The sequence below is a fragment of the Pan paniscus genome, chromosome 19 (genome assembly GCF_029289425.2).
Source record: "Pan paniscus chromosome 19, NHGRI_mPanPan1-v2.0_pri, whole genome shotgun sequence".
Taxonomy (NCBI): domain Eukaryota; kingdom Metazoa; phylum Chordata; class Mammalia; order Primates; family Hominidae; genus Pan; species Pan paniscus.
The window spans coordinates 94,419,376-94,432,625 of NC_073268.2; the positions used below are offsets into that span (position 1 = coordinate 94,419,376).

The 13,250-nt window shown below is 50.1% G+C and overlaps 1 protein-coding gene across 3 annotated transcripts in view; it reads left to right on the plus strand.

The window, feature by feature from the left end:
* Positions 1-7,613: 7,613 nt before the first annotated feature.
* Positions 7,614-13,250, plus strand: part of PGS1 (phosphatidylglycerophosphate synthase 1) — a 46,522-nt gene continuing 40,885 nt past the window's right edge. Inside the window, exon 1 of one of the 3 annotated variants that reach the window (XR_010110726.1) lies at positions 7,614-8,885. Coding sequence is in view for 2 of the 3 variants with exons in the window: in XM_008971539.7 (XP_008969787.4) it covers positions 8,506-8,885 (380 nt within the window). In the remaining variant the exon portion in view is untranslated. The remainder of the gene's footprint in view (positions 8,886-13,250) is intronic. The other 2 variants (XM_008971539.7, XM_003818270.6) reach the window with 2 other exon arrangements.

Here is a 13,250-nt window from a genome sequence, read left to right on the forward strand (position 1 = left end):
AAGCTGCGGGGCGGGGGACCCTGGGATTCCCTGGGACATCACTGGGTTCCCCACCCTGTGGGCTGCTGGATCTCGAGGCCTGCAGCTCCTTGCTCGGATGGCGCTGGCGACCCGCCATGCCACAAAAGGCTGAGATTCCCCTGAAACCTAGAGCTGCTTTTATCTCTCACTGGTGACAGAGAAACAAACCAGGATGCTCTGCCCAAAAGGCATTTCCAGAAATCTGGGCTCTGGCTTCTTGTTGATCAAATGCCAGAACGTCCTGGGCTTCTTTGTGGCGAGGGAGCCATTGAGCATGGGTGTTTTGTTTTGCAGATGACAAGATTTTCAACACTGAAAAGTTTAAATGATGAATGGAAAATCTTTGACTGGCTCCCACCCCTGCACAGGGAGGTTGCTGATTCGAGCTTCTGTGTTTGTCAAATTTGTTCCTTACAACTTTCGGCTCTTTTGCACCTTCCCTCGGCTCCAACAGGCTCAGGACCCTAGTCCCAGAAACCCCCATCTCTTCCAGTTTTAGGGCCACACAGGTCTAGCAGAGCCCATGCCAGGTACATGGCTACGGCTGTGGGGAAAGCTGTTTTTTGTCGTTGTTTCTTTTTTTAAGTACAGGGTCTCAGGCTGGGTGCAGTGGCTCATGCCTGTAATCCCAGCACTTTGGGAGGCCAAGATGGGTGGATCGCTTGAGCTCAGGAGTTCAAGACCAGCCTGGGCAACATGGCAAAAGTCCGTCTCTAGAAAAAATACAAAAATTAGCCTGGCGTGGTGGTGCGCACCTGTAGTCCCAGCTACTTGGAAGGCTAAGGTGGGAGGATGGCTTGAGCCCAGGAGATGGGGGCTGCAGTGAGCCAAGATCATGCCACTGCACTCCAGTCTGGGCAACTGAGTGAGACCCTCTCTCAGAAAGAAAAAAGAAAAAACACAGCGTCTCACTCTGTCACTCAGGCTGGAGTGCAAGTGGCTATTCACAGGCGCGATCTCGTTACTGATCAGCATGACAATTTTCACCTGTCCCTTTTCCCACCTGGGCCGGTTCACCACCCCCCCCCCTCCTTGGGCAACCTGGTGGAGGCCACCATGTTGATGCTGAATTTAGTGCGAACACCTGATTGGCATAGTGCACTGCAGCCGGAATTCCTGGGCTCAGGTGATCCTCGTGCCTCAGCCTCCCGAGTAGCTGAGACTATAGGCACGTGCCACTGTGCACAGCAGAAAACTTTTCTAACCCAGGAGTTGACAAACTATGGGGCACGTGCTGGAGGACGATTTTTGGAAATAAGGTTTTATTGGATCACAGCCAGGCTCATTCAAATTGTCTGCGGCTGCTTTCACACCAGAGTTGAGTTGTTGCCACCGAGACCATCTGGCCTACAAAGTAGAACATATTTATTTATTTATTTGTGTGGGCTTTTTGTTTGTTTGTTTGGCTTTTTTGAGACAGGGTGTCACTCTGTCACCTAGGCTGGAGTGTAGTGGTGTGATCACGGCTCACTGCAGCCTCCACCTCCCAGGCCCAAGTGATCCTCCCACCCCAGCCTCCCAAGTAACTGGGACCACAGGCATGAGCCACCAGGCTGAGTTCATTAAAAAAAATTTTTTTTTGTAGAAATGGGGTTTCACTATGTTGTCCAGGCTGGTCTCAAACTCCTGGTCTGAAGCCATCCTCCCACTTGGCCTCCCAAAGTGTTGGGATTACAGGCGGGAGCCACTGCTCCTGGCCTAAAATATTTGCTATTTGCCCTTTAAGAAAACATATGCTGGCCAGGCGCGGTGGCTCATGCTTGTAATCCCAGCGCTTTGGGAGGCTGAGGTGGGCAGATTGTTTGAAGTCAGGGGTTCGAGACCAGCCTGGCCAATATGGAGAAACCCTGTCTCTACAGAAATACAAAAAAATTAGCTGGGCATGGTGGTCCATGCCTGTAATCCCAGCTACGCTGGAGGCTGAGGCACGAGAATCTCTCTTTTTTTTTTTTTGAGATGGACTCTCGCTCTGTCACCCAGGCTGGAGTGCAGTGGCACAATCTCGGCTCACTGCAAGCTCCGCCGCCTGGGTTCACGCCATTCTCCTGCCTCAGACTCCAGCTGGGACTGCAGGCGCCCACCACCACTCCCGGCTATTTTTTATTATTATTTTTATTTTCAGTAGAGACGGGGTTTCACCGTGTTAGCCAGGATGGTCTCAATCTGCTGACCTTGTGATCCACCCGCCTCAGCCTCCCAAAGTCCTGGGATTACAGGCATGAGCCACCGCCACCACCATGCCTGGCCGAGAATCTCTTAAACTCGGGGCGGAGTTTGCAGTAAGCGGAGATCATGCCACTGCATTCCAGCCCGGGTGATAGAGTGAGACTGTCTCAAAAAACAAAACAAAACTTGGCTGGGCTTGGTGGCTCATGCCTGTGATCCCAGCACTTTGGGAGGCTGGGGTGGGCGGATCACCTGAGGTCAGTAGATCAAGACCAGCCTGGTCAATGTGGTGAAATACTGTCTCTACTAAAAATACAAAAAATTAGCCGAACGTGGTGGCGGGCACCTGTAGTCCCAGCTACTCGGGAGGCTGAGGCAGGAGAATCGCTTGAACCCAGGAGGCGGAGGTTGCAGTGAGCTGAGATTGCGATTGCACCACTGCATTCCAGTTTGAGTGACAGGGCGAGACTCTGTCTCCAAAAAAACAAAACAAAACCAAAACGTATGCTGAGCCCTGCTTGGAGGGAAAAGAAGTCTGTCTTGTGCCAGGGAGAGCTGGAGTTAGGGCTTAGTGTTGGTGGGAACAGTATCAGGGACAGTTGGGAAAGATCAGAGTAACAGCTTAGCAGGGAGAGTAGAACTTGGGGAGGTGTTGGAGGGGGATGAAGACAGGAAAAGGGCTGGGGCCTGTGGGGAGACTGGGGGCTCAGGGAAGCCAGCCCCAAAAGGTGGACTGAGCTTTCAGCCTTGCAAACTGATAGCAAACAGTAGGTTAGAGGTCTTCCCAGGAGGCCGGGCCACCCTTGTCCCCACCATTGGTGGAAAAGCAAGACCACAGTGGTTCCCTGTTCCAGCCGGGAGGCCCCAGAGCTCACTGCCTTTGGCCCTGTGTGCATTCCTCACTCTAGCACTGGAGCCCGGTTCTGGGGCCAGATCCTATTCACAGTGCTCAGAGCACACAAAGATTCATGAGCTCGCCTTCTGATGGGGCAGAGACAAAACACACAACAGCAAATGATTAGGTCACTGTAAGGAAGAGGAAGAAACTAAAATCCTGTTATCCGGGTTGGAAAGCTGTTTCTAGGGGAGGGTGACATTTGGACAGAGCTCAGGATGAGATGAGCCGAGGGAAGGTGCTTCTGAGCAGAGGGAAGAGCAAATGTAAAGATGCTGAGGAAGGCCGGGCGCGGTGGCTCACACCTGTAATCCCAGTACTTTGGCAAGGTCAGGAGTTCGAGATCAGCCTGGCCAACATGGTGAAACCTTGTCTCTACTAAGAATACGAAAAAAATAGCTGGGGGTGGTGGCAGGCACCTGTAATCCCAGCTACTCAGGGAGGCTGAGGCAGGAGAATTGCTTGAACCCCCGAGGCAGAGGTTGCAGTGAGCCGAGATTGTGCCATTGCACTCCAGCCTGGGTGACAAGGGCAAAACTTTATCTCAACAACAACAACAAAAAAGATGCTGAGGAGGACGCGGGCTTGAGAGAAGGCCAGGCCAGTGAGGCTGGACATATGACCAAGGGGAAGAATAGAGGGAGAGGGAGGCAGCCACTCCCAGGTGGGCTCTGAAACTGTCTTCGCAAAATTGTAACTGAGGAAATTATGACAGTAAAAGAAATTGGACCTAATCAACTCCATCTTCTTTTTTTTTTTTTGAGATGGAGTCTAGCTCTGTTGCCCAGGCTGGAGTACAGTGGCGTGATTTCGGCTCACTCCAACCTCCGCCTCCCGGGTTCAAGCGATTCTCCTGCCTCAGCCTCCTGGGTAGCTGGGACTACAGGCACGTGCCACCCCCCCTGGCTAATTTTTTTGTATTTTGAGTAGAGACGGGGTTTCACCGTGTTAGCCAGGATGGTCTCGATCTACTGACCTCATGATCCAACCACCTCGGCCTCCCAAAGTACTGGGATTACAGGTGTAAGCCACTACACCCAGCCCCCATCTTGCTTCTAACCTTTAAGCTGTCCTTGTGGATTCCTGGGTGTAGGCCGAACTAACTTTGGGAAGGAATTCAGTTCATGGTTTGACTCTGAAACAAAATTGACAACAGCCCTTTCCCAAAAAGACCCCCTTCTTGCCTGGGGTCCAGTCGGCCTTTGCAGGACTAACAAATTAGCTATAAGATTAGAAATTACAGTTTAGGGTCATGCAGCCTCTGGCTCCAAGAATCTGAACCTCCCCAAATTGCTCCTGGGTATAACATCACTATTGGAAAACCGCAGATCAGTGCGTGAGATATTTTGCAGACCCTGCACTCATGGATCAGCTGACACCACCCAGACCGGTTATCTGGCTCAACCAGTTCTGCTATCCCACCCAGGAATAGAAGATAGCAAGAAAAATTCACTTCAACCTTCTACGATTCCATCTCCAACCTGACCAATCAGCACTCCCCACTTCCCAAGCTCCTTTACTAGCCAAATTCTCTTTAAAAACTCTGATCCCCGAATGCTTGGGGAGACTGATTTGAGTAATAATAAAACTCTGGTCTCCCGCACAGTGGGCTCTGCGTGAATCACTCTTTCTCCATTGCAATGCCTCTGTCTTGATAAATCAGTTCTGTCTGGGCAGCGGGCAAGGTGAACCCATTGGGCAGTTACAGTTTCATCCCATCTCCAGCACGCAGGCTGCATTCCTTTTAACAAAGAACAGGCTCCTCACAAACAGCTGATCAGCCCCTCGGGACAGTTTCTCATCTCTGAAGGCAGAAGGTGGGCCGGACAGCCACTTCCTCCCTTTGGAATTTGCTAACAGCCCTGTGTTTGGGAGAGACCCTCTCTCGGCAAGCAAGCTAGAGGAGGAGGGGCCTTCCTCTTGTGTTACTGTGATTTTCGGTTGAGGGAGTGAATCACAGGCAGTGAGGCATGGGCTGTTGGCTCAGGATTTCCTGGTGTTTCCTGCCTGGGAGAGCTGCCCCACTCTCAGGGGCAGCAGCCCACCACTCCTTGACGTCAACTCTCCCTCCAATGAATGGGTTTCCTTTTCCGTTTGGGAAGACATGGGATCTGCCGTCAATCCCGTCGACCCTGTCTTTCTAACCCTGGCACCTCCTGTCTGGGAAGGAGCGAGTGCGACTAACGAGAAGGCAGTGGGTGAGGGCAGGAGGGCGAGGGGGACTCAGAGGACAGATGTCTTCTCGCCCGCAGTCATTGAGATGGGCATCCAGAAACCCCATCCGCAGCAGTAGTGTCTGACCCAGATTGAGAGCCGGCCACGCAGCTTTGGGACACCCTGAGTGCTCCCAGGCAGGCTCTCTGGGTCACCGTTGTTGTCTGGGAGGGTCTTATCTCCTCTACTTGTTTTCAGTAACTAGCCCAGATGAGACCTCCTGACACGAGCAATGCATGTGCTGTCATCCTGTAAATGGAATCATTTAAAAATTGCACAATCTCTGAAAACCATTATTTAACATTTTTGCAACCTCGAAATGTATGTGTCCCCAGCAAAGTCGTGGTTGCCTCACTCTGGTGATAGCTCTGTCTGTTTTAAACTAGCCATGAAGGCCAGAGGCTCTCGATGTGTGGTTTCAGAAGGGACTGGGTCATTCCTTGATGTTATCCTTAGGGTAAATACTTATTAGTGTGACTTACCATGCTATCAATATTGCTGTCTGTTACTAGCATTTCTTTAAGGTTGAGAATTCCCAGTGAGCCTGTACCATGGCTGTTTGTCTCAGTACCTCGCACAGCAAAGCACCCATGCAGAAAAGCTGCCAGCTCCTTCTAGGATGATAACCAGGCTCCCATAGCCCATGCGGCGCTCACCGCTGAGCATGACGGTGTAGCCATACAGCAAGTGTTTACTCTGCAACAACCATGGGCCAGGAACAGTGCAAAAGTGGAACCATGCAATGGATGGCCTCATTCTAGTTACTGGAAGTTAGGAAATTTGATGATTCACCATTTCTAACTTGGAAGGGTTGAATCAAATTCCATGTAGTATTAGTAAAGCTATCTAAACGCAAAAGAAAACTTTAAGCCAATCTGAAATACTTGTTGATTGTCAACAATTTGGAAACTCCTTAATGGCACCAAATAACCAACATTAACATTTGGGGGTATTTACTTTCAGTCTTTCTGTGTACATACACGCATTTCCTCTTTCTTCCTCTCCTTTAATGAAATGAGATGGTCTCTACGCTACTTCTTGGTAATTTGGCTTTTACACTTAATGTCATTAAATATTCTTCCAGAACATGTTATTTTTATGATTGTGTGGTCTTCCAACATACTGATGTATCATTATTTAACCAACCCCCCTACCCTGAAGATTTGCTTCCACACTTCCGATATCATGAACAAGGCTGAGATGAACATTCTTGTGGGAATGTGTAGTTGATTTCCCTGCATAATCTGTGGAAGTGGACTTTGGAGTGTTTTTTTCAGTGTGTCCATATCTTTTTTTTTTTGAGACTGAGTTTCGCTCTTGTTGCCCAGGCTGGAGTGCAATGGCGCGATCTCGACTCACTGCAACCTCCGCCTCCCGGGTTCAAGCGATTCTCCTGCCTCAGCCTTCCTGAGTAGCTAGGATTATAGGCATGTGCCACCATGCCCATCTAATTTTGTATTTTTAGTAGAGATGGGGTTTCTCCATGTTGGTTAGGCTGGTCTCGAACTCCCGACCTCAGATGATCTGCCCGCCTCGGCCTCCCAAAGTGCTGGGATTACAGGTGTGAGCCACTGCGCCCAGCCCACGTGTCCATATCATTTTAACCTCACAACACGGCAGACTATGATTATGTCCTACAGCTTTTCCAGTTTCCAGGTCCCAGCCTATGTGGGTCAGCCAGGGAGCTGCATATTACAGATCAGAGATCACCTCTCCTGCCTTTCAGAATGCCACAAAGTTTTCCATTTTAAAATTAGCTGCAAAAAGTGTCCTTGGGCCGGGCGCGGTGGCTCACGCCTGTAATCCCAGCACTTTGGAAGGCCGAGTTGGGTGGATCACTTGAGGTCAGGAGTTTGAGACCAGCCTGGCCAACATGGTGAAACCCTGTCTCTACTAAAAATACAAAAATTAGCCAGGCGTGGTGGCGCACGCCTGTAATCCCAGCTATTCCGGAGGCTGAGACAGGAAAATCTCTTGATCCCAGGAGGCAGAGGTTGCAGCGAGCCAAGATTGCGCCATTGCACTCCAGCCTGGGTGACAAGAGTGAAACCCTGCCTCAAAAAAAAAAAAAAAAAAAGTGTTCTTGGTGTATGAGGATGTGCTCCGTCAGCTTTTTGGGCATAGAACTGTGTGTTGCCAGGGGCCAGTGATATCTGTGTACTTGGGCATATCAGGAGGGTGGAAGACTGTTCATCTCACACAGATTTGCTTAGGCTGTTCTGTGCCATGGAGCTGCAGCCTCTGGGGCTAACAGGGTGAAAAATGATTCCTCCCTCAGTCTGGTGGGGATTTTCCGTGGTTCTGTGCACCTTAGTGAGTCAGCGTTAACCAGGTTACAAGACTTTGTACAAGAACAGACTTTGTTCAAGTTTAACACCTTAGGGGTGTTGTACAAGTCTAAAGAACACCCTATCAATTAGAGCCTCAAACAGTAATTCCCTCACTTATCAGCGAGAAGTCCTTTTTTTTTTTTTTTTTTTTTTTTTTTTTTTTTGACGGAGTTTTGCTCTTGTTGCCCAGGCTGGAGTACAGTGGTTCGATCTTGGCTCACTGCAACCTCCACCTCCTGGGTTCAAGCGATTATCCTGCCTCAGCCTCCTGAGTAGTTTGGGATTACAGGCACGGGCCACTGCGCCCAGCTAATTTTTTGCATTTTTAGTAGAGATGGGGTTTCATCAGGTTGGCCAGGCTGGTCTCGAACTCCTGACTTCAGGTGATCCACCCACCTCTGCCTCCCAGAGTGCAGGGATTACAGGCGTGAGCCACTGCGCCGGCCGAGGAGTCAATTTTGACAGCCAGTGGCCAGGCTTGGTGGCTCATGTCTGTAATGGCAACACTTTGGGAGGCTGAGGCTGGAGGATCTCTTGAGCCCAGGAGCTCGAGACCGGCCTGGGCAACGTAGTGAGACCCCCATCTCGACAAAAAAGTAAAGAATTAGCCGGGCATGGTGGCACAGGCACTTTGGTGGTCCCAGCACTTTGGGAGTGGTCCCAGCACTTTGAGAGGATCCCCTGAGGCCGGGAGGTCGAGGCTGCAATGCGCCAAGATCGCGCCACTGCACTCCAGCCTGGGACACAGACCGAGACTCTGTCTCAAAACAAACAAACAAAAGCTTTTTTGACAGCTGGTGAGTTGGAGCCAAGCGTGACGGTGCTAGAGCCCCTGCGCCGCATCCTTTCCTCCGCGACCTGTGACGAGTGACTGCAGGAATGCAGGCCACCTGGCGCCCTTACGGATTTAACGGGCCGGCTTCCGACCCCCTCCTGCGGCGCGACCACTGTTCCTCGCCTGTGTCCCCCAGAGGGGAAACTGAGGCTTGGGGGCCGTGCAGCGCCGCCCTCCCCGAGCCAGGGCTTCCGCGCCTGCGCGCCTGCGCCGTGTCCGCGCTCGCCTTTGTCAATAAAGTTCGCGCCCGCCGGGAGCGGAAGCGGAAGCGGCGAGTCTCCATGGCGGTGGCGGCGGCAGCGGCGGCGGGACCCGTGTTCTGGAGGCGACTGCTGGGCCTCCTGCCTGGCCGCCCAGGGCTGGCCGCGCTCCTGGGACGCCTGTCCGACCGCCTCGGCAGGAACCGGGACCGCCAGCGCAGGAGGTGAGAGAGGCGGCCGGGCTGAGAGTGCAGCCCTCGCGGCTGCGGCCCGGCCCCCCGGCGCTCAAACTCCCGGCCCCAGCGTCGTGGGCATCCACAGCGAGTCCCTCCCCGGTTTCCGGGCCCATTTCTGCCTCCCGGGGCTCGGCGCCTGACCTATGTGCTTCTTCACTGGCCTTCTTGAGGGAGGGTGGGCGGCTCGTGCTCCATTATCGGCCGGGTCCAGCCGGCGGGCCTCCTGCGCAGCCCGGCCAGTCCTTGCTCCCCGTCTACACCGTGCTTGTTGGCGAGCCCCGGCCACCGTGCACTTACACGTTAAAAGAGGGACTGTGTGTGCGTTCAGGGAGCTTCGGTCAAGCTCCAGAGGCTGTTTATATCATGGTTTCGGCCCCAGGATGTGAGTGTCGGAGAGTTCAGAGGGGTCTTTTCCTTAAGTAAGCCTGGCTGTGAGTGAATCACCGTTGCTGGGATTTTGTGTATAGAGCGTTTCTCACATCCTGCCAGAAAGAGCTGTGAAGCAATCCTTAGTAACACTCAGGCATGGGAAGAGGAGCCACTCGAAACACTTTTCACACATTTCAAAGGGCCTGTGTTCTGGAAAAGTACTGAAGTTATGTAAATGATGAAGTGGGCTTTGGAGCAATTTGTTCAGGCAGTGGTCTTTTAAAATAAACATTTGCCAAGAACATGCTGACCTGAGGCTTGCTAATATTAAAAAAAGGGGGATAAATAATTCTTGGCCGGGTGTGGTGGCTCACGCCTGTAATTCCAGCACTTTGGGAGGCCGAGGCAGGTGGATCACCTGAGGTCAGGAGTTTAAGACCAGCCTGACCAACATGGTGAAACCGTCTCTACTAAAAATACAAAATTAGCTGGGCATGGTGGTGCATGCCTGTAATCCCAGCTACTTGGGAGGCTGACCCTGAGGCAGGAGAATCGCTTGAACCCAGGAGGTGGAGTTTGCAGTGAGCCAAGATTGCCCCATTGCACTCCAGCCTAGGCAACAAGAGCAAAACTCTGTTTCAAAAAAAAAAAAATTCTCTTGTGTGCAAATAGTTTTCTTTTCTTTTTTTTGAGACGGAGTTTCACTCGTTGCCCAGACTGGAGTGCAATGGCGCAATCTTGGCTCACCTCAATCTCCACCTTCCAGGTTCAAGCAATTCTCCTGCCTCAGCCTCCCGAGTAGCTGGGATTACAGACATAAGCCACCACACCCGGCTAATTTTGTATTTTTAGTAGAGACAGAGTTTTTCCATGTTGGTCAGGCTGGTCTCTAACTCCCAGCCTCAGTTGATCCACCTGCCTCGGCCTCCCAAAGTGCTGGGATTACAGGCGTGAGCCACCGTGCCCGGCTGCAAATAGGTTTCTTAATTGAGTCTTACACTTGATCTTTAAAAAAAAAAAATCTTAGAACTGCTTCCTTTAGTTGAGGTTGCATTGTGTTAGATTTTCTATCTGTACCTGTACTCCTTGGGTGAGATTTGACCTCCTGGGGTCAGACATCTAGTACAGAGATCTGGGGTCCAGTAATGTGTACTGATTCTAGGTACAGAAAAGAGCTTGCTTCATGGTGATCTATGGTGGAAGATTTTCATCGAAAACTCAAGTTTGATTTAGGGGAATTTTTAGGTGATAGAATCAGGGCAGGATGGCGCTCTTGGAAACCTGCTAAGTTTCACGTTGGTGAACCCAGCAGGACTGGGGCTGTAAAAGAAATGGCCTCTGCATTTTTTGCATTTTCATTTTTTCAGTGTTTAACAAAAGACCTGCTCATCTCTGGGTGATGAAGTCAGATGACTTCTACGTCCTGGCATCAAACCACTGAGATTTGGTTTACAGTTTCAAAAAAATGTTCTACCCTTTAAGACAAGATTTAGGTGACTTTGTCATTTCCCTCTATATGTTTAAACTATATGAAAAACACTTCATTATAAATCATTGTTCAACATTGGAATTGATTACTAAAGGATGTTGGGGCAGTTGACACAAATATTTTAAAAAAGAAATCTCTCATGAGTGTGCTTTTTTCTTTTTCTTTTTTTTTTTTTTTTTGAGACAGAATCTTGTTCTGTCACTCAGGCTGGAGTGCAGTGGTCTGATCTCGGCTCAGTGAAACCTCTACCTCGTGGGTTCAAGTGATTCTCCTGCCTCAGCCTCCAGAGTAGCTGGGTCTACAGACACATGCCACCACGCCTGGCTAATTTTTGTATCTTTAGTAGAGACAGGGTTTCACCATGTTGGCCAGGCTGGTCTCGATCTCCTGACCTTGTGACCTGCCCACCTCGGCCTCCCACAGTGGTGGGATTACAGGTGTGAGCCACTGCGCCCAGCCACTTTTTTGTTTTTTGGTGGTGGGAGGGGCAGTGTGGCAGTGGAGATAGTCTAAATTGACTTTTTAATCTCTTTTTTTTGTAAATTGTATGAGTGGATGCAGTTTGTGTGCCTTCATCCTTCATTAAGCTGAGAGAGATGATTGTTTCTCTGGGACAACAGTTCAACCAGCAACTCAGTTTCTTGGGCATTAAGACAGAAGTTTTTGCTTTGTAATCCTCGGAAATAATGCCTATGGTAGGACTGAGGATAAATGCTTTGACCGGTATTGAGTGGTAGTGTAGGTTTCTGAGCCTTTCTTTGCCTTATTCGGTTTGCAGTTCTTTTCTGATTCGTTGTGGCCTTGGTGTTCGAGTTATTCATGTTTGTTGTGGCTGCTTACCCTTTATTGGCTGCTGACTTTCATTTCTTCTCCATTATTCAGTTGCACCTCCCAATTTCTCATTCCCCGAATGATGTGGTTTCTTGTAACTCGCTGATCATTGATTCATTGATAATAGTTCTGTGCAGTCATGAGCTTGAATTATTTTAGGTTTTAGCTTGTCGATCTGAGTCAGCTGTTGGAGGGCCAGTGAACCCTCGTGAGGGGACGTTCCTTTTACTGCCGCGGTTTCCTTTCAGGCATAGAGACAGCCACAGAGACAGAGAACTCTACTTAAAATTACTTCTGTTAATGATTTAGAAGCACTGTCATTTCCTCTTAAGCTAGCATCTGACTCATTATCATTAGGGACTGCTGGATCTGTTAATTTATTCATCATGTGTGTATTGAGCACTGCTGTGCTGTGCTAGGTACTCAGGAAGCAAAGATAAAGACACAGCCCCACCTCCAAGACGCTCAGACCCATAAACAATTACAAGAAGTAGGTAGAAGGTCATGGCAGTACCTTGGAGAGGTCATGGAAGGCTTCCTGGTGCAGTGGCTCAGAGCTGTTTTGAAGGAAGGGTCGGAGTAGTTAGGCTCGGTGAAGAAGAGGGGGAGTGGATGTTCAAGAAGTGATAGTGACATGGACTGCAGCGAAAGGCAATTCTGAGGTCCCACCAATACTGAAACCATTTCCAGGAGCTGACTAGGGGTACCGAGTAGGGGATGGAGGGAGGGAAGAAGAGGAGCTAGGAGCAAGCCAGTCTGGGCCAGAGACCCAGGAAGACAAGTTCTGAGATTCCATGTATGATTTCTTTTGATTCTGGTTCAGCCTGAGATGGTGGGGGCTTTTATATGAAGTCGGGGCAGTGGGAGCAGAAAAGAGGGCTGGGTGAGAATCAGTCTTGATGGGGCACATGGATGTTGGTACATTTCACGAAAACGGAGTAAAGAAGAGGCTCAGGTTTTGGGGATAATGGTAAAGTGCATTTGGGTTATGTTAATCAGTATCCAGGTTCCTCTAGGTGATGTGTTCAGTGTCCAGTTGACTGTGGCAGAACTGGAGCTCAGGAGAGGGAGACAGATGCTTCAGATAGGGTTTTTTTGAGTCATCTGGCTACACAGAATGGTCTTTTTTTTTTTTTTTTTTTTGAGACGTAGTCTCACTCTGTCGCCCAGGCTGGAGTGCAATGGCACGATCTCGGCTCACTGCAAGCTCCGCCTCCCGGGTTCAAGCGATTCTCCTGCCTCAGCCTCCGGAGTAGCTGGGAATACAGGTGCCCGCCACCACCCCCGGCTAATTTTTTTTTGTAATTTTAGTAGAGACGGGGTTTCACCATGTTAGCTAGGATGGTCTCGATCTCCTGACCTCGTGATCTGCCCGCCTCGGCCTCCCAAAGTGCTGGGATTATAGGCATGAGCCACCGTGCCCGGCCCACAGAATGGTCTTGTTACTTGGAGTAGATGAGACCAAGTGGGAAATGTATCATGAAGGCATTAGTTCCTAATCTTGAACTTGCCTACTATACAAGGAAATATTTATCTGTGGCTTACTTTTTTTCCTTTTTAAATTATTTTAAGTTTTAGCTATACATGCAGAATCATCTTTATGTTTGAAACTTTTTCACAATTTGAGGAGCTTGTGAGTGTGTGTGTTGGATGGGTTAGGGGTT